Genomic DNA, 27,495 nt, shown 5'->3' on the forward strand with positions numbered 1-27,495 from the left:
TTTATAATAAAGAATACAGTATATTTTATTATCATTTTGTAAATTGTAATATACATCCCTTATTTATAAAAAGCAAAATTTATAATAAACTTATGTACATATGTATCTATGTACCTTTTTTTTCTTTTTTGGAGAGCTGGTGGTTAAACTTTAACCAGCACACTACCGATCAGAGGTGACAAATGGCCAGCCCCAAGCTTAAGGGGACCACTGACATGGTTTGTTTGACCACACAGTGTTACTGAAAGCAACAAACAAACAAAAAAGCAAAATAGTGTGCCAACATTTACAAATTGTAAGATTTCACACAAAAACCTGGAATTCCTAATTTTCTTGAAGGATAAGATCTGGCCCCATTGTATTCTCCCACAGTGACACTCAGAGCTAGAGCTGAGCTGCTGTGGACCCTTCAGGTAGGGCAAATACTCTCAGTTTTCCACTATCCCCATGGCTCCCTGTTGTTCCCCCCAACCCTCACCATCCACTGAGCACCAAGTGCCATTTTCTCCCATGTATGTGCTGTGGATTTTCTCTGTTCCTTATTTATCCTCTATCAGTGCAACCTGAACCACATTTTCAGGCCAGAAATAAATCAGGCAAGCTTGATTCATTACTAAATTAACTTTCATTTTCTATTGATTTAAGTCCCATTGATCTACAATTATTTCTTACAAGAATCACTTACAACATCTGTGGAAGGGCTTTGAAACTATTCAAAGCCACCAAATGGAAGAGAATGCATATTAAGATGCTCATAATTTCTAAATCATTTAATTTTGTACTTTATTAATAAAAATCCATTAAAATTCAGTTTTTTACATTTTCAGTAACTCATGATAGTAAATATATTTATTATTCATCCTTTCACTTATATTCTTCTTGCCTTCCCTTTTCCAAATCCTTTTTTTCCTTGTCTTTTTCTCTCACTTTAAACTTACCTCCCAAATACAACGTCAATAATGAGGTCATTGCATTATTCTATTAAAATTCATACTTTGGTCTTAGTTCTGACCTAATTTAAACACTGACATTATGGACTCACGCTAATTAGCCTGAATGGCCAAATCCCCCACCAATTAAGTGAATGTAAGATATTTCAGGTTATTTCAGTTACCCTATGTTAAGGGTAAGAGAAAAATGTGGTGAATGTGATCTGAAATCATCAGCCCCAAGACATCCTGTTACTTTATAATAAGACTCTTTCTTACCATTATGACATTATAAATGCAATTATGTTTCTAGTTCCTTGCACTCTTAAGTTTGGTCATTTGTATCATAATTGCCATGGATTCTTTACGTTGTATCTCAATGGTAAATTGAGTCTGTGAGGAAAATTTTTGTACACTGAAGTCTGTTTCCTTTTTTTTTTTTTTTTTTAATATGTTACCTTGGTTCCTTTTGTCATCACACCTAAGACCATTTTGTGTCAACCATGTCATACAAAGTGTCTTAACTTTCCAGAATTAAACATCCAAGTGGACTGAGCCCTAAAGTTTCTTTTGTTAATTATCTTTTAGTCATATGAGCATTTTTGTCCGTAACGTTATAAATGATTATTAGATTCCCAGGCTAGCCCCTGGTGGTATTAAATGCAGCTCTAATGGTACTAAGTTCTTATTTCTGGAGCAGAAGGAGGAAGGGGAGGGGGAGGGGGAGGATGAGGGAAATGGGAGGAGAAAGGCGAAGTGGTACAGTGGGGACAAAGAAGAAGGCAAAGAACGAATGAAAGAAAAGGGATACAAGAGAGAAACCCCCTGGGTTTAGGCCTTGCTCTAAGCAAAATTTTGAGATATATGCCATTGGTTTTTGTGTGCTCCGGTTTTCATTTCTGTATCACACTCCTCGAACCCTAGTGCCCTAACCTGACCTGTTCCACTCTTGAAACTCCCCTTCCTCAGTGCATATATTCTCAGCAAGTATCAGTCTAAGAGATATTTGGGAAATACCAGTCTAAGAGAACCTAATCATTTTGTGGGACTCATAGTCCTGAAGCCTCTGAAATCTATCCTCTTCTTAGGGGAATTCCAGTCAAAGCAACAAAAGGAAGCAGAAAAAAATGAAGGCAGTATTTTGAAGAAAGATATCTTCCTTGGGGGTCATCCCCTGTGCTGAGTTCCACTAAGCAGTCCTTGGTGTGCCCTGCTGTCTCCATTTCTGATCTGACATTTCTCCACAGACCCAAACTCTGGCTGCTCTCAAGACCTTCTGGACTCAAGTCGTTTTGTTTGTTTGGTTGGTTTTGGGGTGTTTTTTTTGTTTGTTTGTTTGTTTCTTTCTTTTTCTTTTGTTTTTTGAAACAGCTCCCGTGGTTGGGCAGAGAGGAGAGCAGAGAGGGCTGGTTGTATGTGTGGCTCTGTGGTGAATGGGGGCTGGGCAGACAGGTGAAGTTGTAGGTAAGGATACCCATGGCCTCATTCCCAGATTCCTTGTTCAAGTTATCCAGAGTTTGCCAAAGTTCCTGGCGGTTGGCCTCTTTTACAACGTTAGTAAATGAACGTGATGACATAGCTCCTATTGCTTAAAATCGGGAAGGTTTCGAAGTAAGACAAGTAAGGAAAATGGTTGGTGATGTGGGCAGTGTCTTCAATACCGTAGGCTTTTAAGGATGATTTCCTGTTGAAAAGTGCCATATCTAAGAATGAGATGTACATACATGTTTGCCAGCCTCTTCGAAACCACACGGGCTTCTGTCTGGGTTCACTTTCCCTGCCGTTGTAGATGAGTAGGCTCTGCTCTGGTGACGGGCGCCTGGCCTCGGTGTTGACGCGAAGCCTCTTCAGACCACAGATGGCCAGGTACTCAGTGGGGAGGGTGTTGGTACCGCACAGAGAAAGCTTCAGGTCCTGGACCAGTGTGAAGTTCAACAGGAGGCCCAGGGCAGATGCATCGGTGAACCAGATGGTCAGATGGTCGCTGTAGCTGGCTTGCTCCAGGGCCAAAGGCAGGACGGTGTTGCAGCTGCACCTCAGGTTCGCCAAACTGTAGTCACAGTCCTGGATGTCCGCAGAGCAGCTACAGTTCCGAATGGTGTTTTCCTTCGTGAAAATCAGCGTGCTGTTCTTCTGCCCACTCGAGAAGCTGTGGAGTACAAAGATGCCCAGCGTGATGGCCAGAAGGAGGCTCTGCCCCAAAGGTGGTGCCATTCTGCTCTCAGCATTCACCGCCACGTTTGTGTTTCCCCTTTGTGAGCCAGTTCATTGGAACTCACCTGAAAGAAAAATGTGCAGCTTGGTGATCGCAGGCTCTCTGTTAAAAATATACAGCTTACAGGGCGCCTGGCCGGCTCAGTCGGGAAAGCCCATGACCCTTGATCTCCGGCTCCTGAGTTTGAGCCACACGTCTGGTGTCGAGATTACTTAAGAAATAGGCAGCTGATAGAAAAGGAGCCCCCGAAATAACCCATGGTTGGGTTTGGTGACCTCCGCTCTCTCATAGTTCTATCAAAGGCAGGCAATGCATGGTCTAAGAGCCTCGGGAAAGGCAGCATCCGAGGCATACGATTCCCTGTGATGTCAGCTGACAGACTAACACACTAATGGCAAGCAGCATGGGGTGCCTGAGATGAGACCCGGGGCACCCTGCTGTCCGTGGGCAGGAATTTGTGGGGCTTTGAATGTGCAGATTCTCCAAACATCGTCTTCCTTGTACTGAGTGCTTGGCAGCCCCTGAAACACGCACATTCCTTCCTCCCCCTCAATAGCTGACTTCCTGGAATTCGGGAGACAAACAGTTCGTGTTAGATTCAGCTCCGCAAGCGCTACCTGTTAAACAACGTAGCATGAATACTGGTGAAACATCTAGTTAATGATAAACTTTAATTTATAACTAGACAAACATGCCCCCATCATATTAATCTGTTTATAGGTCCATTGATACATTCCTGCTCTCCTACAAATTTAAGTATTAGAGTAGATTTTAACTGTGTTCAGAGACAGTGAAAGTGCTAATCACACACCAATTAATCCCAACGAACTTGCTTATCTGCTCCTTCCCCAGACCAAATGTTATAAATAGATGCTATCAAAAACTTAGTGGAGGGCTCCAAAACTAAGCAATATATCAGCAGCGATCAATGATCTAAATAAGGTAGGAGTGTATGCACAGTTTAAGGAGCAACGCCAGTGTCTGATCTGGAGGAAAATGCCCCGAGTACCTGGCATAAAATAGATGCACGGCCTCCTTTTATGGTGAGCTTGGAATGAGACACACGTTATGAAGTAGGGTGCCAGGTTTCAGTCTTGCAAAAATAATTACATTTCCCCTGAGTAAGCTGATGACTGACCAAAAGATACAGAACCAAAGATACCATTCAGTTCTTCTGAGTTGACCAAAGAGATAATTCAGTCCATCTGCATGTACAAAGCACCATAGGTATGGCAAAATACTCGGAATAAGACCTCTGACTTGGAGAGTCTGGGGCTAGTGACAGGACCCCCACAGGAAGTGCTGGGCAGGCATGGATGGATCAGTCTGTGTCCGAAGAGGACAGTGACAGCAGGAAAGAAGCGAGGCAGACACGCACCACTTAGAGGTGCAAGGTGAGGAGGCTACAAGGTGGCAAAGCAAGGCAAAGAGAAGACCAAGGGAGGCAAAGCTAAAAATGCTAGGGTCCAGCGGACAGGCGGAGAACACAAGTTCATCAGCAGGTGACTGGAGTGCAGGGAGACTAACCTGAAGCTCAACCAAGTGAACTTGAACAGAAGGTGAGACATTGGTTCACGACCATCATAACTTCATTCATTCAGCAAATGTTTACTGGGCATTCACTAGGCAGCAGGCACTTTAATAGCCCTGTGGACGTGGCCCAGAAGACAACGAGCTTCTGGAACTTTTGTTCTAAGGGACTTGATTCTGCTTCCAGGCCTACATGTGAGGACCAAGGGGCTGCAGCAGAGGGGGAGGGAAAAAAGGCAGGAGTCAGGTAGGGTTCAGCAGAGCCCATGTGCCAAGGCCAAGTAGAAGAAACAAAGATGAACAAGATGAGTACCCCTGCCCTCCAAGGGCTTATAAGCAGAAGAGGAGGACAAATAAGGCTGAACTGAGAAAGGCCCTATTGAATGTATAGTTATAGGGACATAGCAGAGAGATAGATTAAAGTCCATTTGGGGGACTGAATAAGGTACTTTATAGTGTTTTGTGTTTATTTTGGAGTTGGCACAGGGTTTTCTGAAAGGATGTATTCGTTGATTCATTTTGTAATAAAAGAAAGGGCTTTGAGAAATGCATAGAGCCAGAATTCTTCCTGAACACGAGATTTAACAGTTTTAAATAGCTTTAACATGTGGTGGTGACTACCCCACTTAGTAAGGAGCAGTGACTAACTTATTAATTACAGGATAATTTTAGATGATCAGTTGTCCTAGATTCCATTGGAGGTTTCTAGGTCTTGATGCCCCAGTAACCCTTTCATCCCAGAACCAGGAAAACTGTCATCAATGCCACTGGCTTGCTCTGATCCCAGCCTGGAGGGGAAAAGGGAGGCAGAAAAGGATCTAGCCATCAGCCTGGAACCTGGTGCAAAAAGTGTCTATTTCATTCTTCCAGATGCTGGTACCATTCAGAGGCAAAAGAGGTAGAAAGGGAAACAGACATTGATTTCCTGAAACGAGTGGGTCTGGAGACCATAAAAAGGATTTGTGAGCAAACACCTGACCCCCTGCAGTCAAGGCCCTGGCTGGACCTCAGGGTGGCCCCTCCCTGCCTTCTGGATATTAGAGAGCTTGAAGGCTGGAACAAGGAGGCCAGATGCATGACGCCTCATGATGAGGTACAGAGTGGGACAAATATCCCTGGTAACGAGCTTATGGGGTTTTCAAAAAATAAGCTAATTGGACATCTTCTCCTTCGGTTTTACCCTAGACTTCTTTCTTTAGATTTGTTGAATATGGATTGTGAACACCTGAGTTGCACTATGCATTTATTCATTTGTGGGCAGATTCCAGCCTGGCATAAGGAGAATGGGCACAGATACATCACACGGTCCCTGCCCCTAGCTATGCCCCTGACCATCGTGAGGAAAGAAACTGTTTTTCCTCTGGGGGTTGCTCATCTTGTTAGAAGGGAAATCATGATCTACTGGTGACCGTCTCGTCTCCAGAAGGGGTGAGTTCGCCCGACAATGAAGCCAACACAGAGAAGAACAGACACGAAATGGAGAGATATTCTTAACCATCTGAGCCACCCAGGCGCCCTGGAGAGATATTCTTAACAACCTTTTTTGAGCACTGGGATCAAGCCATGCCTGACATCCTTCCTTGATTTTTGAAATACGTGAACCAAGTTTTTTTGTTTTTCCTACTCAAACCAGTCTGAATTGGATTTCTATAACAAGCAGTGAAAAGAGTACACTGACATTTGGTAAACTATCTTTTTTTCATTCATTCAATAAACATTTGTTGAGTCCTTGCTATGTGCTAGGCACTGTGTTGGAAACTGAGAATAAAGCCAATAAGAGCTCCCTCAAGGGGTTATACCCCAGTGAAAGAGACATGTGAATCAATAATCACAGTATGATGTGATAATCAGTATAATAACATTTTGTATAGGGTGTTACGTCTACACGTAACTTTCCCTGGAAATGGAAGATATCATGATAAGCTTCATGGAAGAGGTAGTATCTGAGGAAGGCAGTAGTTCTTGAGTGAGAAAAAGAAGAGAAAAAGTTATCTATGTAATTAGCATAGGGTGATCAGAATTTGAAAAACCCAAAAGTAGGATGAGAGATTGATGGGCCATGGGGATGGTAGTAGGAGAGAGGAGCTGAGGGTTCCTGTCGGGTGGAAACTTCTGACTTGCCCTGACACATCATTGTCTCAGCATCTATCTTTTGTGTGCTCTAACATTAGGATTTGCCTCCTATGTCCTAAGAGGGCCCCCCCACCCCACCCCCATGATGGGCAGGGGCCTAACAATGTGACGGGTCTGTGCTGTTCTGCTGATGTTGTGCCAGAATCTGCCCACAAATGAAAAACTGCATAGTGAAGCTAGGGCAAAGGTTGATTCCCCCCTCATGTTGCAGCATAATGCCGTTAAAGAGCCGTGGGGTGGGGAGGGTGTGCTCTGCTCCACGTGGTCATGCAGGGACTCAAACTTTCTTCCCTAGCTCTGTCATTTCCCGGGCCTTTGGATCCTCTGCAGGATTTTCCATTCACAATTCATCAGCCAGAACTCAGGCATATGGCACCCCCTCTCTGCAAGCAGTTGGAAATGAAGTCCAGCACCATGCCAAAGGAGGAGAGGATGACCTGGGTATTGGTGGGCACTAGAGATTTCTGACATGCCTAGGTGGTAAGACATAATAAATGGCTTTATGCAACCACGATAAACAGTCAGGTGGTGTCAATCCACCCAGATTTCTCCGGCAAGATGCAGAAAACCCTATACGATCATTAAATCTTTGAGCCTTTAAGTCATTGAACATATTGATAAACCAGAGCAACGATTCAGAGTCAGTTCCAATATTAGTTTTGTATTGCCACCGAAGAAATCTCGACAGCAATTAATACTAGCAACTAGCTGCATGAAAGCAAAGATTTCTGAATTGAGCAGATATAGACATCAGTGACTTCAAAACAAATTCCACACAGATTCCTTCTCAATCTAGGATTACACCCAACATTTAGATAATGTTTATACTTGGCTCCAAAAGGAATGTTTCAAACTGCACTAGTTCTGTTTATAAGAAGATACTACTACTAAGGAGATAGTGTGTCGGTCGGTGGGAGGATACCATTTGGACCATTTGCCCCAAAACAGATTTGAAATGTCTTGAATAATGATGTTTTGAACTTTGTAGTCTCAACAGAAAAGAGAAAAAAATATAATTGTGGAACAACATAGTGGTATTCCCCTAATTCTAACAGCAATTAAAAACTAAGAGTGATTTCAAATTTTTAATTCAAAAGTGAGTTTAATTGAAATTAGAAGGGATTTTTAAATGTCAAAGGTGGAAAGGCACTTAGGGAAAAGATTCAGTTGAAGAAGCGGGGGAAATAAGACCAGAAATGAAGGAGATGCTCCAGCAAGAAGCAGATGGTCTGAAAGAGAAATCTGAACCGTAGTCACGGGAAGAAAGGCAGAAGACAGCCAGGTCCGGGCATCCCACGAAATCCACGTTGAAGCCAGGACTTGGGAAGTTAGGCTAGGCTGTCTTCACAAATGCAGTTCTCAAAGTGTGTTTCTGCAAAACTCCTTGAAGATTCTGAGGGGGCGACAATGAGAGAAATCCCAGAAAAGGAGACAATTTGGAATTTGGGGTGGATCCCACAAAGAGAGAGCTATGCCTTACTCTTGAGGGGTATTTTATCAAAAAGGTGCCCAGTGTTGCTAACCCTGAGAGCAGTAGGATGGCCTCGCTCACCCCAGGGGTCTAATGGGTTGCCCCAGGAACTCACTATGTACTCTGGGAACAAACAAGTAGGCAACTAATTATAGGGCAATGGGGCAATGTGATCGGTGAGTGCTTATTAAAGACACAGAGCAAGTGTTGGGCGGAAGGACTGGGAAAAACTCCCAAAGGGGGTGCTATTAGGGCCAGGCAGAGAAGGGGCTGGGGAGAGGGAAGGGGAAGGGCTGCAGATAGAAGGGTCACTTGAGCAAAATCCCAGAGACTAGAGTGCTTGGCGCATTTGGGAGCCCATGACCTGGAGTGCGGGCAGGGCAGGGGTAGACAGAACCTTGCCAGCCAAGCTCAGGGATTTGGTCTCCAAACCTCCTCCTCCTCTTCCTCCTCCTCCTCCTTCTTTTAGAACGAGGAGAGCTTTCTTTTCATTTTATGTATTTATTTGAGAGAGAGAGAGAGAGAGAGCACAAGAGCGGGCGGGGTGAGGGGCAGAGGGAGAAGCAGACGCCTCGCCCAGCAGGGAGCCCGATGCGGGGATCGATCCCAGGACCCTGGGATCATGACCTGAGCCAAAGGCAGACTGAGCCCCCCAGGCACCCCTCTCCAAACCCTTCTGATCCTCACCCCATCAATAAAAACTTTAAAAAACCCTCCCTAATAGATGTAACCACCTTTTATTTATTAAAAAAACACTATAAATACCGTATTTATATATCATTTACATTGTAAGCAATACACAGTAGATTTTTTAAAATTTGAGGTGAAAAATAATGAAAATTGGAGGACCTTCAGCTCTACCCCACTGGCCTGGCTTGTGCACTCCCTTGGATGCAAACACCCCCTTTGGAGGCCCCCTGAAAGAGGCAAAAAAGAGGCACTGAAGGTTAGTAAGCAGGACAGACCCGTTTCGATCCGGGCGTAAGGAAGGTCATTTAGGCCCCGGGCAGAGGTGAAATTGGAGTAGAGACAGAGAGAGCAACATGAGTTCTAAGTAAGAGAACACTTTTCTAGTGTATTTTCTTTGAAGGTTTACCTCTCTCCATTTGCTGACTCCTTCTCACTCCAGGCTTTCCAGATAAATCTGTTTCAGTATCTGGAATCCAGGGGTGGGTGGAGTGTGGACCAAGAGGGGATTTGAGAGGCAGGAATGAGGACAAAGCTCCTGGACAGCTGCCTGAACTCCTCGGGAGGAGCAGGTGGTGTAGGAAGCAGGGGATCTGAGTGGGCTGCACTGGAAAAGCACTCGGTTTCGTTCTTAGCATCCCATCCTGGCTTACCTGGGACTCCGCTCCTGAAGACGCCCACTTTGTCCCTGACTGCCCAGGGAAAGGCAGAATTCATTGTCTGAGTCAGGAGTCTCGTGGTGGTTTCATTAGGCTGGCAGCGAGACCAGCTGCTGGCAAACGAGTGATAGGCAAGATTATGAAGTGGGTACAGTAGCTTTCCTGTCTCCAGGGTCCCCTTGCTGTGCCTTCCTCTTAATTCCTTGGTCAGGGCTCATCCAGATGCCTGGTGCTAAAAACCCACTCTCATAGAGGGCTCTAATGGCACTTGGGTAAGCCTTCATATGGATTTAAATAAACACATTCTGGCCCAAGGGTATTTGCACTTTAAGCCTTATCCCTACGTGTCCCTTGTTAGAGGGAAGGCAAAGATTAAATAAGAAGTAGGGGAGAAGTGTGGGATGGGGACTCCTCTTGAGGACCCCAGAACCTAGAGATCTCCTGTTCTCAGGGCCGGTTCCCACTGGTCCGTGGCTGTGCAATCACCCTTCCCAGGCAGGCCAAAGAGGAAGTCCTGGCTACCCTGTATTATGTGGATGAGATGCTCATGGGGACCCGTTAGGTGCAGGACCTTGAGAAGCTCTTTGAGAAAAAGGATCTTGGGCATTTTTCTTTTCTTTGGCTCTGCCCCACAAACGCGCCACAGGAGGCAGGTTACAGATAAAACACTACGAAAGATGATACGTAAAAGAGGAGTGATAGCTTTGTTGTTTAATATTTCAAAGCTTACAATGTTGAAAGTTACGCTGATTTGGGTCTCTCTTCCATGTTTTCTTAACTGTGATAAGTGTTGTCTTTTCTTTCTTCTTCACATTCCACACGAGCACACCCCCATCCCTGGTACGAGCCACTGAATTTTCACATGCCCTCCCAAGTGTCTGCCTCTGGAGACGCCGCCTTGTGCACTCCCTGTTGGGGAAGGCCACTTCCCTGTCATTGAGCTTGATACAGTTCACCGTGAGAGGCACAAAGCAGAGTTCACCGTGATTCTGAGATGATCGGGATCGCGTGGGATTTATAGAGTAGGAGCTAAACTGTTTGCTACCATCTGATTTATTTTCTCATCCAGAAAAATGAGGAAATCAAAGTTGATGTCTCCATGAGATGGCATTTAGCAAAATTAGCATCAAGCATGCAATTCGGGTCTCAAGAGGACACAATTTAAAGTATTGTGATGATTCATGTTCAACTCACTGTACATTGTGGGACATTCAGAAATGACTTTCTGAGCCATTTCTCTCAATATGGCATGAGGATGATAATTCCTACCACACTAGGATATAATATGAGTAAAGCAGGATTCATGTGGAAATATATATAGTCTATTAGGGCTATTCATGAGTGCTGTTACTACTAGTAAGTATACTATGATATACACAGCATTATAGTACTCTTTATTAGCTATAATATTTTGTAATGTCGGAATTATAATGATAATAGGGACATATTAGCATGCTCTGTCAGGGCATCCCCAAAGCCACCCCAAAGGAATAGAAAGTTATTGGTTCATTTAATGACTACTTACACGAAAAATTTAATAAAGAACAGGCTCAACGTAAAGCAAAAATGCCTCTTTGCGCCATTTTTCCTGTAACAGACAACTCTGATTTACAAATGTTCTTCTGTAATTCTGGGAATGGGAAGCCTTGACATTATTAGTGAGCAAATCTGGTAAATGGAAGTAAGTGTCCAATTCCCATTTCAACTAGTTCTACACATTCTAATTTAAATGTGTGTAAAATGTTTAAAGGAGCAGCAGGGTATGGACTATGATCAAACACGTTCTTTCTGGTCTCTTCTTATTCCTGCTAGATACTGTGGGGGCTTGAATAAGGGCCCCTGGAGATACATGTCTTAATGCCTAGAACCTGTAAATGTTGTTTTATAGAGCAAGAGGGACTCTGCAGATGGGATGAAGTTAAGGATCTTGAGATGGGGAGATCCTGGATTATCTGGGTGAGCCCAGTGTAATCACAAGGGTCTTTCTGAGAGGAAAACAGGAGGAGAGAGAGAAGAAAAAGGCAACAGGACAAGAGAAGCAGGGATCAGAGAGAGTGATATGGCTGCAAGCGGTGGAAAGCCAGCCACCCGAGGAGACAAGGAACGGATGCCCCCCGGGGCTTCCAGAAGGAATGAGCCGTGTCGACACCTTGACTTTAGCACAATCAGACTGCTTTTAGACTTTGATCTCCAGAAATGGGAGACAATGCATTTCTTTTGTTTTAACTCACCACTTTTTTTTTTTCTTTTTTAAAAGATTTTATTTATTTATTTGACAGAGACACAGCGAGAGAGGGAACACAAGCAGGGGGAGTGGGAGAGGGAGAAGCGGGCTCCCCGCTGAGCAGGGAGCCCAGTGAGATCCAGAACCCTGGGATCGTGACCTGGGCCGAAGGCAGACGCTTAAAGACTGAGCCACCCAGGTGCCCCAAGTCACCACGCTGTAGAAATGTGTTATGTAGCAATAGGAAACTAAGACAGAGGTTATAAGGAAACGATAAAACACCCATATCCAACCACCTTTGGACCAAATGCACTAGCAACTCTGTTTACAGCCCTGCAGTATTTGCTAGTTGTTTCAAGTGTCTTACTCCTCTCACTAGCCTGGATCATAAATAAGCTCTTGGGGTAACTAGATCCTCAACTCCAGTACTCGTTTTCTGACATACCAAGCTCAAAACTGTCCAGAGTAGTTAGGCTGTATTGGACCCAGCCCAGCCTAAACAGAGGCATCTGGATGTGTCTCATGAATTCGGCGGCGGGGGTGGGGGTGGGGGTGGGGGTGGGGTGGTGCGGGGGGGGGCGGGGGCTGTAGCCAGTGGTTATTTGCATGTGTGGAACTGTCAAGGAAAAAAGAAGGAAGCATGAAGATGATGTGTGAAGGCCTGGGGCAGAAACTAGTGCAGGGATAGGATAGCACCTGACTCTTCTCAGCCCCTACTAATTAATGCCTTGGGCTGGGTCCAGGCGAGCTGCAGGCAGAGATGGCCTGGACTGAGAGGTGGGGCACACGTGGCCTCTCTCTGGGTGGCAAAGTGTGACACTGAGTTGGGGACAGAGTCATTCTCCCCACTTCTGCACTGCGTGCAGGACAGCTCTGGCACAATGAGGAAAGAGGTCCAGGCAACACCATTTGGCCCTTCCAGGAGGACAGACGGGGGACGCTCCTGGGCCCTGCTCTCCAGGAAGTGAATCAATGGGGAGCCCCATGCCTAAGGCAAGGGACAGCCAACATCCAGTGGTAGCTGGAGACAGAATCGGGTGAAAGGGTCATTTCTGAGCACAGGTAAGACATTCCTGGGACTCTATTATGTAGAAACAGTGGGAGGAAGGAAGCAAGGACCTGTATTGGGTAGGTGGAAGCACAAACCAGCAAAATACAAGCTGTTAAGGTTCACTTAACCTTATTTGTGCCTACTGGTTGGTGAAGCCAGGATCAGTGGATGACCGCTTTCAGATTAAATGTATTTAAGAATGGAAATGGGCTAATGTGCTCAGAAGCTTCTAGACTAAGATGACTAAGGAACAACTTGAACCAAATGAAAAGCAGACATTTTGTGTTTTGAAAGCACTGAGCTCAGCTGGGTACTGATTTCACCCGCTAATTTGCTAACTGGATGCTGGACCCTTGCTGGCGAAATGCTGGATAAGTCAGGCTTCTGATGCGATAAAACCCTGGTCTTTTTGTTGACTGTGTTTTCCTGAGTCCTCAGCATAGCGCCCGATACATAGAGGCATTCCATAAATATTTATATTATCCAAGTGAATTCCTACATGAGCTAAGTCAAAGATGCATATTGCTGATCCTTCACTTCCTCTTTTACCTCTCACCTCCTAGAATTGTGGAGTGTATCATGTCATCAAATCAGCAAGCAAAATCCATCTTCTTTAGAAGGGATTTTGGTGTTTGGCCTAGCCACAACAAAGGAAGTGAATTGAGACTTTGTGTATGGCTTAGAGGATGGGAAATATGAACTCGATATCCTATGCCCTGCCTGTGGGTCCCCCTGGAAGCCATTGAGTGACATCTGGCAAAAACCCAAGAGGCATCTCCAACCTCTGTGGCTTTACCAATGAGCATCATCTAGGTTTGCAGTTGCCTTGGAACTTTCCTGTAACTCTGTTGGGGGCATAGAGCAAAACACACTTGCCCGGAATGGGGACCAGGAGCCCCAAGTCAGGGCCCCAGAGCCCTGCCCTTCTACCTTCCTGCACACACCCACACAAGCCTTCCAGGAAGAGTGAGCAGAGTTAGGAAATATTGATCTCACAGATATTTGTGAAAATTAAAAGCCATCGCCCTAGTTGCTCTCGGTTGAGGGATTATAACAGCCCCCACTGCAGACTTCCCCACAACCAAACATTTAAGCGTCTAGTTTTGTAAAACTAGCCCAGAACAGCTTTGCTCAAGTTACTGGGCCTATATTACATGAGTGTGAGGTTGCCAAGGAAAATGAGTCAGAGTAATCCCTTCACTAAGAGATGGGAAAAAAGAGAAAAGGCTTGCAAACCTTTAATATTTTAATTACCTGCTTCCAGAACAATAAAAAAGAAGTAAGATCTTCTGCTTCCTGTTGTACATTATTTCAGTCCCATAAAGTACATTGAACTGATATAAGCCTTAAGCTTTTTCCTTTCATCTGTATTCAACTATTCCAACGATTCAATTTTAGAAGAGTAAGAATTAAATTTTGCTTTAGTGGTTTTAGTTACAAATATTGGGACCAAAAGCAATTTAAACCTTGCTGCTTTCTTTTTTTTAAAGATTTATTTATTTCAGTAGAGAGAGAGAGAGAATCCTAAGCTGACTCTGTGCCAAGTGTGGAGCTGGACACAGGGCTTGATCTCATGACCCTGAGTTCACTCCCAGAAACCAAGAGTTGGCCACTCTACTGACTGAGCCACCCAGACACCCCAAACCTCGCTGCTTTCTTGAAAGATTTGTAAGAGTCTTTAAATGCCTCCTAGGAACGATGACTAAGGGTAATGTGGGATCCTGGAACAGAAATAGGACATTCTACCACAATAGCCAAACTGTGGAAAGAGCCAAGGTGTCCATCGACAGATGAATGGATAAAGAAGATGTGGTATATATATATATATACAATGGAATGTATATATATATATATATATATATATATATATATATATACAATGGAATATTATGCAGCCATCAAAAGGAATGAGATCTTGCCATTTGCAACGTGGATGGAACTGGAGGGTGTTATGCTGAGTGAAATAAGTCAATCAGAGAAAGACATGTATCATATGACCTCACTGATGTGAGGAATTCTTAATCTCAGGAAACAAACTGAGGGTTGCTGGAGTGGGGGTGGGGTGGGAGGGATGGGGTGGCTGGGTGATAGACATTGGGGAGGGTATGTGCTATGGTGAGCGCTGTGAATTGTGCAAGACCGTTGAATAACAGATCTGTACCTCTGAAACAAATAATGCAATATATGTCAAGAAAAAAAAAGAAAGAAGATAGCAGGAGGGGAAGAATGAAGGGGAGTAAATCGGAAGGGGAGACGAACCATGAGAGACGATGGACTCTGAGAAACAAACTGAGGGTTCTAGAGGGAGAGGGGATGGGTTAGCCTGGTGATGGGTATTAAAGAGGGCACATTCTGCGTGGAGCACTGGGTGTTATATGCAAACAATGAATCATGGAACACTACATCAAAAACAAATGATGTAATGTATGGTGATTAACAATAAAAAAATTTAAAGAAAAAATATAGGACGTTCTAAGGAAATCCAAATAAAATGTGGACATTAGTTAATAATAATAATGTATGGATATCAGTTCATTAATTGTTGACAAGGGTATGTAGCATACTGACGGGAGATGTAACAATAGGGGAGACAGGGTGTGGGGCACATGGGAGTCTCTGTGCTATCTGCACAATTTTTCTAAGACTAAAATGATTCTAAAATAAGTGTTTTTTCTTTCTTTTTTTAAAGAATGCCTCCTGGGGCACCTGGGTGGCTCAGTTGTTAAGCATCTATCTTTGGCTCAGGTCATAATCCCGCGGTCCTGGGATCAAGCCCTGAATCAGGCTCCCTGCTCAGCACGGAGCCTGCTTCTCCCTCTGCCTGCTGCACCCCCCACTTGTACTCTCTCTCTCTCTCTCTCTTTCTCTCTGTCAAATGAATAAATAAAATCTTTAAAAAATCTTAAAAAAAAAAGAATGCCTCCTGATCTCATTGACTCCTTGAAGATTATTTTTGGGACAAGAGCAGATGCCCACATCTGGGCATCACAATTTAAGCCAAACTGAGTACCCATGATATGGTGTCTAGACGTGACTCCAAATGAATTCTTTAGCTCTTCTGGCCACAAGAAGATTTTGACTTTCTTAATGGCCTTGGAGGCCAGGCAATTTAGAGATGCAAACGGGAAGTGATCCTTTTATGGAAAATGGATTCAAACTGGAAGGGAGAGGCATCAGGAAATATTGTTGGGAGAAGTCCTGGAAAGGCTTGGGTTGTGTGTGTGTGTGAAAGGGCGGGGGGAGAGGAGACCTCCCTCACGTGGCTTGCATTTCTCCCTGTGTCTAGGAGTGTTTTCTACTTCTCAACTGCTGAGAAACCAGCCTCATCTCTTAAACCATCTTTAGATCCCACCTCTTTCTTGAAACTTCAGTAGCTAGGGTCGTGGATGGCAGTTCTTGCCTGCCTCAAACCTATTTCTCTTATCGCTTACCATAAAAGAAATGAAAAACAAAGCTCTTATAAACAGAGAACCCATACATGTTTGTGTAAGATTTGTAAGCCACGCCAGTCAGGCTTCTGTTAAGATCATGCCATGAAAACCATTCTCATCAGCTTTCCAGTGACTCCCACCCTCCAACATGCCCAAATCCAGTGATTAATTTCCTGGTCTCATTTTGATTGACTTTGTACCAGCATGCGACATGGTTGCCTACTCTCTCCTTCTTGAGCAAAGAACTGTCTGTTCTTCCCGGACACCACATTCTCCAGTTTTTCCTGTTACCCCAATGGCCACCCCTTCTCCATCTCTTTGGCTGGTGTCCCCTCTTCTTCCTTGTCATTGTTGGCTGCCCCTGGCTCAGTGCCTGGCTCTCTTCTCTGTGTACATCCACTCCTTTGCCGACTGCATGCTAACCTATGGACTTCAATATTGTCTATATGCTGATGATGAACAAGCTCCCACACTCTGCCCTGAGCTTCACGCTCATATATCCAGCATCTTACTTGATAGCTCAAGCCTAACTTGCCAAATACACAACTCTTTAAAAAAATAGATTTTATTTATTTATATGAGAGAGAGAGAGCACAAGCAGAGGAAAGAGGGAGAAGCAGGCTCCCTGATGAGCAGGGAGCCCAACATGTGGCTCGATCCCAGGACCCCGGGATCATGATCCAAGCTGAAGGCAGATGCTTAACCCACTGAGCCACCCAGGCGCCCCCCCAAATACACAGCTCTTGATTTCCAGGAGAGTTCAGACTGCTGGGTAGAGAAGACATGTTATTGTATCAACATTTATTGCATCAACACCTACTGCTCTTCAGCCCTGTGTTCCCAGGACTAAACCAGCTAAATATAGAAACATTGATAGCAGACAATGTACGTCCAAATAAGAAGTGTGGGAGATACATGGTGTTGAAAGTCAACGGAAATTAGGAACTATACACATGCTTTATTGATTAATAATAACAGTTAATGAGTGCTTCTTTGTGCCAGGTACTCTTCAAAGTACTTTTACATGTTTTATATCATTTAATCCCTGCAATCACGTAAAGGTAGATATTATGACCCCATTTTTAGTGTCAGAAGATGGAGACACAGAGGTTAAATAGCTTGCCCAAGGTCACAGAGCCTATAAGACACAGCTAAGATCTGAACCCAGGCAGCCAGATACGCTCTAGGGAGTCATGGTGGAAATTACAGTGTTATTTTCCAGTCCAGGCTCATGTTCCTACTCAAATGCCTCTTATTCTATCACTAGACTTTGTGCCCTTTAACATAAAGGGTGTATAGGAACCTCATGCTAGAGGAATAGGAAACAAAATGAATGAAATGAGTTCCAGTAGACACAAACATTTCAGGAACACTTTTTAAAATGAACATTTAGGGGCGCCTGGGTGGCTCAGTCAGTTAAGTGTCTGCCTTCGGCTCAGGTCATGATCCCAGGGTCCTGGGATCAGCCCCACACAGGGCTTCCTACTCAGCGGGGAATCTGCTTCTCCCTGTCCCACTGGGGCTTCCCCTGCTTGTGCACTTGCACTCTCTCTCTCTCGGTCAGATAAATAAATAAAATCGTGTAAAAAAAAAGAACATTTAGAAATTAGATTTAAAAATAAAGATATCAGTTGAATGCTGCTTCTGCATGTGGGACATAGACTATCTCAGAGAGCGAGCCAATGGGAAGACTTAACTAAACTATGTAGCTACTGCACCTCTCTCCTTAACCCATGGCCTTGTGAGAATTAGTTAACCAATGACTGCAAACCCCTCACGCTTTTCCCTTGAATGACTTGGTCTATGCTCAGCTAATCAGATCAATGGATTCAGACCCCCCAGCGTGGCACATACACCCATGGCTGTGCCCTTGATCATATACCCATGAGCCACGTGGCTTGTCTGTCCTCCCCACTGACACAGAGATGTGATCTACTGGACACTGGTTTTAAAAAGTTGATTGTACATCAGCTTTACGCAATACAAATATTAGTATGGAAAATAAAATTGGGAAATCCAAATCAGCCGTGGAAAAGCACTTATTTCCATAAATAACTTTATTCAACCTGTTCTTTTCAGAAAATGCCCAGTTTCTGTAAAAAAACTTTTAATGAGACTATTTTTTTTCTTTCAAACATATTGCATTATTTGGTCCAAAAACAAAAGTTAAAAACTTCCCAAAGATCACTGTTTTCACTAAAAAAATTTTCAGACAAATGAGGCTGGATATTTTTGGTAGTTTTTAAAGACAGGTTTTTACAGACTATTATGCACAACTCTTCTGAAACATTTCCTCTCCTCAGTTCACACCAACACACTTACTGCTAAAAAAAAAATGTCCCAAAACATGCTTATTAAACAATAAAATTTATGCAGAACTGTGTAAGGACTACCGGTTTTTACTAAAAAATTCCCATCCTCTTGCCCTTGACTACAGTATTTACCATATTTTTTCACTTTTAAATAAAAGGACACATTTTTAAAAAAGTTAACCAATCCACGTGTTAATGCTCATCTAAACATACTTTCTTCTTATCTTTCCATGTTTTCCATTGAGCAGCGTGTAAGAAAGCAATAAATGTAATGCTGTTAGATGAAAACAGAGCAAAGGAACAATATCAACTGATGTTTTGAGAGTTTCCAGTTTTCTCTGTTTGGGATCACGATAAGGCAAAGAGGTCATCTCTTGTATGTAATTATGACCGCACTGAAGATGGACAGGGAAATAGAGCAAAATATTTTAAAGAGAAACAAGAAGCCGAGGTTCCACGGAGATATCTGTTATATAATATTAGCCTACGTGAGTTTATCTGCTTAGAGACTAAATGAGAAGGCCATTTCATTCTTTGCTGAAGGCACTGAAAACATTTCCTTTTAAAGGCAGAGTCTCAGGAAAGAGCAATTCATGTGCCTGGAAGCCTAAAAAAAAGAAAAATTGTTTTATGGTGAAAGCCACCCGTTAAGTGTACATTATGTTCAGGAAATGTAAATTCTGCCAGAAGAAAGGGGCGCCCACTGCGGCTCTTCACACGGTCACAGAACTTGCCTGCCAGCCAGTAGAAATTCTGAAGCTACAAAAAACTGTCTGTCCTGCTAGGCATGCTTTTCAAAAAAGAACAGAGAAAGTACTTACGTCTCAGAGTTCCACCGCGAGGCTGCCTTTTCCACGCTGCAGACCTCGGCCTGATTCTTCACTCTGGCTTGACAGCTGGTTTAATCTGCAAGGCAGGATGGAATGTGTGGTCTTGCACTTGCTGTTCTTTTCAGAGGGCCAGTGGCCCTGGTTGTTCCCATGGCAACCAGGAGGAAGCTGCAGGCCCACCAGCTTCATTAACCGCACAGCAGGACAGAACCTGCCTTGGTGAGTGCTGGCCATTCTTTGGGGGTTTGACAGTGGAAAGTTTTCAGAAGAAACTAGGCAGGGTGCTGCTGTATGCTGACCCTGAAGGGCTGACCTTAAGGGAAGTTGTTCTACTTTAGCGGGAAATGGAATGGGCTAAGTGTAGAGCATGGATATTCGTAGATGCTTTTGCTTTCATGATTTGTTCCATTCTTTTGGGCTTAATGGATTGTTATGTATGCAGATGCCTGAACCAGGGTAAAAACTGTCCTCTTGTGGTTGTTTAAAAGAGAAAATGAATGCATTTCAACTCCAAAGATGTCCTGTTCTCTCTCTTTTTTCCCCCGTTCTCTTTTTAAAATGTTTAGAGCCACAAAACAAATAAACACGTAAAAAATACTCTGTGTACATTAACTGATGAAGGGTCAGTAAATACTGGAGAAATCAGATGGATGGTGGCGATAGAGGAACATCTCACTAATTAAAAACACTAGGGAAACTAAAGCAGTTGATTTGTAGTTACCCAGATATAGATTATCCAATATTTTAAAGAGAGTCCCTCATTAGGGAAATTTATTTATTATTCATCTAGTGAACCCTTACCACATGCGTGTGCTGTGCCAAGAGCTCTAAGGGACAACAGGAATTAATGTCATAGTTCTTATCTTCAAGCTACGATATGGAAGGCGTAGTTATACCAGTTGATCGTGAGAAATGTTTGAAGGGAAGTACAAAGAAAATACATGGGAGTTACAGGCAAGGTGGAGCTACATGTTGGCAGGGAGATTGGAGAGGTCTTTGTAGAGGGGTAGCATTTGATCTGGAGTGGTGAGATATAAGGGAAAAGGGCAATAATGCCTCACGGAGTGAGTCTTTGGCCATGGAGGCTGTGAGCTGATGGATGAAGGCTTCCTTCTTTCTCACCCCATTCAGTCCTGACACCCAGGTCATCTGGTCCACGGGACCAAGCAACTCAAGCAATTAAGAATGTTGCTAGAGCAAAGATTTGGAGATGGAAAAGTACCAAGCCTATTCAGCTCTTTGAAAGCCAGTGAATCATAGTCAGGAGCAAGGGAATTGAGAATAGAGAGAATCCACTATTCCAGTGTTTAGCTTTAGCAAAGCAAACATATAAATTCTACCATGTGAGAATAGCAGAACATGGACTTTGGTTCAAATCTTGATTCCACTACCTTCTTGAACATGATTGTTCAAACTTCATGAGCCTCAGTTTCCTAATCTATAAAAGGGATAGCAATACTTCATTGAAAGGTTGAGGTAGGGATTCAATGAGGTGATATACGTGGACAGGACCCCTGAGGACGGAGGAAGGGAATACTGACCAAGCATACTTCAGTTGACCAAGCATACTCCAACTTTCCAGAGCAACTGTGGCTAATATGGGAGTTTGACACATTGAACTTCTGTTCCAGTGCCTTTCTCTCTTGCCTGACTCTGCTAAAATCCTCAACTTGCAGAGTCTTCAACTACCATTGCAGCTGGGCTCCAGACAGGATTTAAGTTTGATTGATCACTTCTCCTTGATCTGGAACTAAGCCACATGGAGAGAGGACCATGGGACTTTGTTTAGAAATTGAGTTTAGTGGGGAATGAAAAGAAAGTTCTGGGCATCTCTCTTGCTGGCATGGGCCTCAGCAGAATTGGCCTCACCTGGGAGCTAGGGCTGTGGGGGTGACTTTCTGATCGACTTGCTTCCTGGTCATAGCAGATGTGTCATGGCTTGGAGCTGAGGTCTGTGGTCCTGGCTTCCGGTTGGAGAAGGTGGCCTCTTACTTCAGTAACTTCCTGACTGTGGAAGAGGCCGCAGATCCCTCCATAGCCTAATTCCCTGGGGACCTTCTGCGTTCAACCCAGAGTCTGTTCAGCCCTCCCCATGACTCAAGAACTCTCTGTATGTCTTCAGAAACTCCTTGTTATTTAAACCAGCTAGAGTGGACTCTGGCGTCTGTAACCAACCTGAACCCTGAACAACACACCAGGGACAAGTTTGGGCCAATACTAGGTGAGTGGCAGTTTGCTGGTACTGTCTCCTCTGCTGCTTCTTCCTGCGTGAACACAGACAAAGATCACAGGAACGTGGAGCAGCCTGGTGCCTTGAGGACACTGCCAAACCCCCACAGCAGCTCTGTACTGCCCTGTCTGCAGGAGAAAGATACCAGCACCTGCTCACGGGTATTTTATGACTAACGAAACTACCTGAAGCATTGAGCATCAGCTGTGCACAAAGGAACCATGAGTAATGGTGACTGTGGTCAGTATTACTCTTTGTTAGGACACGGATGCCTTCCAGGATCTCTTGCTGACTGGGGGACACCGGGACAAAGACACAGAGCGTGGGGACGTGAGTTCCTCCCTGGAAACCTAAAGGTCAAGCAAACAGTTGCTGATGAATATGACTGGATCTCTGTGTGTAGCGTGTTAAACATTTACTGCAGGGTTTACATCTCTCTGTCTTTCTAAAACCTTCACTTCTAAAACACTTGCTCTTGGTGTTACCTGGGTTACACCATTTAAGGGGATTTAGCAAAAATGAGTGTTGGGAAGACTAATGAAACCCCACCTTAGGCGGCCTGCTTTGTTCACCTGTGGAGTCAAGGGTGGTGGACAAGTGTTTGTTCACTGTGGGCTTGAATTCTAGTTTTGCCCCCAGTTTTCCTTCCTTCCTTCCTTCCTTCCTTCCTTCCTTCCTTCCTTCCTTCCTTCCTTCCTTCCTTCCTCCCTCCCTCCCTCCCTCCCTCCCTTCCTTCCTTCCTTCCTTCCTCCTCTTTCTTCCTCTTTCTTCCTCTTTCTTCCTCTCTTTCTTTCTTTCTTTTTCTTTCTTTCTCTCTTTCTTTCTCTCTTTCTCTTTCCTTCTCACAAGAGCAATGTAGGCTCCCAATAGCACATTCAAATAATACTCAGTGCACTAAGTAAGAATGAAATTCTACATACCTCTCCACCTTATCCTGCAGAAATAATGCCAGTTATAAGTCTGCATTAAGACAAATCTTGCTGTGTCTTCAAACTTTAGCAAATGCTTTGGTTGTTAATTAACATGTCGGTTCCGCAAACTCTTTTAAAGTAAAGCCTCAAACACCACTCTTTCCAACAGCCTTTCTCCGAAGTCACTATTACCACTCGCTAACCGCCTCCAAATCATTACCAGTATTTTCTATTAGCGTTTACACCATCCTGGGCAACTTCAGGATGCATCTCAGGTCCTTCCTTTCCATCCCAGCTCCTTCTGTGTTAACCTGAACATTCCTCAGTTCACTGCAGGATACCGAGGCTCCTCTCCTCTCCTGGTAGCTCTGATTATGCTCTAGACCTTGTCATCAGCATGTGGCTCTGTTCCGCCTTCAATTTGCCACTGTTGCCTTTGTGTTGTTTCTCTTCCCCACTCCTGCTCTGCTTTAACCGCATGGAAACGTCTGTGTAGGCTTCACTTCATCTGTTCCACCCACTCTTGACTCTGTGATCAGCTGCTTCCATGCTGCCCTCCCCACCATGCTGATGACGTCCGCCCTCAGCCCTCACCACGCGTGCCATACCAGCCTAGCCCTGGATTGCCCCCACAGTCCGCCTTCTCAACTCCTGCTCTTACGCAGGGCACAGGCACTCATGGAGAAAATGCAAAGAGCCAGAAGTTCATAATGCTCACTTCAAATGGACCTCTGCCCCTATCCAGCCATCCTTCCTACTCTGGTCCAGTGGCTTTCTTTAATGACTCTTCTCTATTTGTACCGAATACTCATTCTGACCACAGTATCCTCGTTCTTGTAAGGGGTCCTTGCATCTTATTTTCTTGAGAGGAGCCAGGCACTGGTATGCATTTTCTCATCATCCTGCTCACAAAAGCACACGTCTTCTTAAACTGCAAACATCTTGAAGCATGTACTTGTTATATACCACTTCAGATTCTTTCAGCCATACTTGTTTCCTCCTCCAGTCACCATGATGGTAAGTGGTGCTGCCATGGGTCCAACCAGTTGCACATGGTCCAACCAGCTGCACACGGTCCAACCAGCTACAAAGCACCTCTTGCTTTCTCTGCTAAGGCTTCTCTGTTTGCATGATGGCTCGGGACAAGGCAGACAACCTCCGGCATCCTCATAAACACAACCTGGAAGTTCTGGGGAGTGAATGCCTCATGGAGTATTCTCTGGCCAAGAGAGGATGCAAGCTGATAGACACATCCTGCCTGCTTTCTCACAGTGTGGTGCGAGACACGGGTCCCATGGCCTCTCAGGTGCCTTGTGGGGTCAAGCAAGGCAGGAAGAGAACTTCCCAGTGCTTCACTCTCCCTCACTGCTGCTTCTTGGGATCACCATCCCCATAAAATGTTTGCAGATATCTACTTTTCTCATATTCTTCTCTTGGGGGAAATCAGGCTAAGATGCATCCTTTGTTCTTCTTTCTAGATTCTAAAATATCTTTCCTCCTCTGAGCTAAAAACAAGCCCCTCCCTTTTCTTGAGAGGGTTTTCTTCTATAATGATATCCTCACCTCCTCCTGTAAGTAAAATCTTGATAGTTTTAAGGGATGTATCCTGAGAGTTTCAAAAACCCCACTTTTTGAGGACCTCTCTTGTATATAATTATCCCCATAAAACAGAATACCTGAAACACCAAAGTGATGTCTTGAGACCCTTAAATGGTTTTATAAAGTACTCCTAGGCCTTAATCTACTTAACGCTCTGTGTGATTCTTGACTATTGGCCAACCTTCCCTGGTCCTCTGTTGTCATCCATGATTCTGTGATTTTTCCTTGTGGGTTTACTTACTAATTATGTCATCTCTTTCTCTCCCTATGGCTCTTTTTTCTCTTTCCTTTCAGCACTACCTAAAGCTCATTCCTTGTTCCTGATCTTCTTTTACATTTCTTCTTTATGAATTCCAATCTCTTGTTTCAATTATCCTAAGGTTACCCCCACTTGGAGAACAAACTCAACACAGCGTAACTCAACTCAGCACAGGAGGGCTGTCTTCTTAATACTTGGCAATCCATCCTCAGCCAGAATGCCTCCAGAAATGAAGGTCTTACCTCTCTTTACATGGCAGCTTTTTTTATTTCTAGAGAACTGTTTTGTGTAAAGTGGTTTGTGAAATATGGTTGAATCTGTCTCCTGGTAATTTTGAGACATTGACTGCTTTTCTGTCCTCCAAAGCAGCATTGAAAAAAAAAAAACCTTCCCTCTTCTTTTTTACAGTCCTTAGTAATACACTGTTGCCTCATACTAATCTCCTCTTAGTCTCTCAGACCCCAAACCCCAGAAGTATTTTTGATTCTTCCTTCTCCTTTGGTCCATACCGTAAAGAAGTCACCAAATACTGTAAGTCTTGTTTTGAAATTTCTTCTGCAGAAATAACATATTTCAAGGTAAAAGAATGAAATATTCTAAAAATAATAACTCATCTCAAATTAATTTATAAAGATAATGCAATAATGATAAAAATCCCCAATGCATTTTTTCTCCAAAAGAGTCAGTGCAAGTATTCTGAAGCTTCAACTGAGATAATAAAAAATATTCCAGAAATGAAGACCAATAAGGAGAGATTAGCCTTATGAGTTATTAAAACAAAGTTAGAGTTCTAAAAATGGTGTGGTATTAACTTGGACATATACAGATAGATCAATGGAACATCATAAACAGTGCAGAATTAGTTTATTAAATACAAAAATGTGACATATAAAAGAAGACAATAAGTATCAATGAGGAAATTAAAGATTACATAGCAATAATTCTGGAATCACTGGCTGAGAATTTAGAGGAGAATCCAAATTTAGATTGTCACTACATATTGGATGAAGTCTATACGAGATTAATGGATTTAAAAAATAAAGCCATAGAAAAATAGGAAAATTACTTGAATAGTGGTTAAATCTCTGAACACTGAAAAACTTCTAGGATAAGAAGTATTGATGGTGCAGCCACTTTGGGAAAGATTCTGGCATGTTCCTTGAAATGTGAAATGCAGAGCTATTGTATGACATAGCAACACTGCTAGATATATATCCGAGAGAAATGAAAATGTGTTCACACAAAAACTTGTACACGAGTGTTCACAGCAGCATTATTCATAATACCCAAGAAGGGAAGACTACCTATGGCCATCAGTGATGGATAAGTGAAATATGGTATATTCGTGCAGTAGAATGTTATTTGGCAATAAAAAGGAATGAGGTACCAACACATGCTGCAACATGGATAAACTTTGAAAACATGTAAGTGCAAGAAGGCAGTCTGAAAGTACTGCATATGGTATGATTCCCCTCATATTAACTATCCAGAACCAGCAAATCCTTACAGATGCAAAGTAGATCAGTGATTGCATAGGGCTGGGGCTTGAGTGAAGTTGGGGGTGATTGCTAATGGGTGTGGGTTCCTTTTGGGAGTGATAAAAACGTTCTAAACTTGATAGTGGGGCTCGTTGTACAGTTCCATGGATGTATTAAAAGTATATGAGTTATATCAATAAAACTGTTAAAAGAAGAACTGAAGTCAGCAAGGAAAGTATCAACTTACTACATTCCAAAAATATGAATCTTATCTTCAATCCTTTCTTGAATGAGATAGGAGTATATACTGTTCCCACAGGGCAGGGAGATCAAATAAAGTAAGAAGTGAAAAATTCTTTCTGGATTTCTTTCCTTTTTTCCCCCTTATCGCCTATGGTAACACTCATTAGATTGTTCTGTAATCATATTTCACAGAAGCTTACTTCAATTCAGTGAATCAAGTCCTTACATTTCTTTATGGAGTCTTCACCTCAGTGTCCTCTGTAACACACCTTGTCCAGAAATCAGTTTACCAGCAACCCCCTGGTGAGCTCCCAAGATGAGCCTCTTCATTTCCAAGGTGAACCCACTAGATGTTAATACCACAGGTAAGGAATAACGATCCCAACTCAAACTTTAATTAGAGAAGAAATGAAATTTCTTCAAAGGGCACTTTGTGCATTTTGCTTAGGGAAACAAACCAGCGTGTCTTCTAAAAATAACACAGAGCATTTTGCAATTAAGCACAGGATTTGGAGTGAATAATTCAATTGTTACTGCTTTGCTGGCCCAGGCTGTTAAAACGGTGCTGGTTCTTCCATGGGTCCCCTCCATTAGGAATTACAAAGCTCCATCTGTGGTACAGAAACGCCATGCTCCTTCCCTTTAGTTGTGAAGTGTGTTCTGTCAGTCTTCAGGTTGGTTTCTGGGGTTTTGAGAGAGATTTGAGAGCTGTTCAGTGGTGTTTGAGGGATGAGACGAGCCTAGGGTCCTCCTACTACATTGCTCTCTTAGTCCTCCCGAAGTGAGATGCCATACTCCCAATACAGGGCAATCTTCCTCATTCTCCTGGCAAATCAATTAATATTCTTTAGTTTTTCAAAGTAGAACTCCTTTGCTTTTCCAACTTGTCAGTGGCTTCAATACACTGACCTGTTACATTGATTTGGCTGCTTTGTCATTTCCATTACGTAAGCCAAGATTCTTTCCCTCCAAGCCAGAACCTGTATTAAGAGTTCTTTGATTCTCAATGGACCCCTGAGGAGCTGCATGGTTGGTTTATTCAGAACTGTAGCAACAAGGGAAGGTGCTCTTGACGTACCTTGACCTTGCCTAGCAAACACAGTAGGGTCACAATCTTTACCATTGCACTTTGCATCAAAAATTTTTTGAGCCGCTGGACAAATTTTAAAAGACTTGACTTTCCTTTCTACGATTTGTCCACAAAAATTACTTTGTCAATCTTCATTCTCTTAAAACTTACTTGTCATATTTTTAAATTCTGGGTATATTCATGTTCCAGCTTACCTTGGAAATTAATTTCTTC

The 27,495-nt window shown here is 43.5% G+C and overlaps 1 protein-coding gene across 2 annotated transcripts; it reads right to left on the minus strand.

Annotated features, from left to right (window-relative positions):
* Positions 1-9: 9 nt before the first annotated feature.
* C1H21orf62 (chromosome 1 C21orf62 homolog) lies at positions 10-27,495 on the minus strand. 2 transcript variants are annotated; one of them, XM_027586834.2, is made up of 3 exons: positions 27,477-27,495; positions 19,464-19,548; positions 10-3,208 (listed from the first exon to the last, which is right to left on the minus strand). In XM_027586834.2, exon 3 carries the CDS (start codon positions 3,141-3,143, stop codon positions 2,484-2,486), a length of 660 nt encoding a protein of 219 aa, XP_027442635.2. In that variant the 5' UTR covers positions 3,144-3,208; positions 19,464-19,548; positions 27,477-27,495; the 3' UTR covers positions 10-2,483. The 2 variants fall into 2 exon arrangements, with proteins under 2 accessions (XP_027442635.2, XP_027442634.2); XM_027586833.2 differs by lacking the exon at positions 27,477-27,495 and having other exon boundaries at positions 19,464-19,702.

The sequence above is a fragment of the Zalophus californianus genome, chromosome 1 (genome assembly GCF_009762305.2).
Source record: "Zalophus californianus isolate mZalCal1 chromosome 1, mZalCal1.pri.v2, whole genome shotgun sequence".
NCBI classification, from domain to species: Eukaryota; Metazoa; Chordata; class Mammalia; order Carnivora; family Otariidae; genus Zalophus; species Zalophus californianus.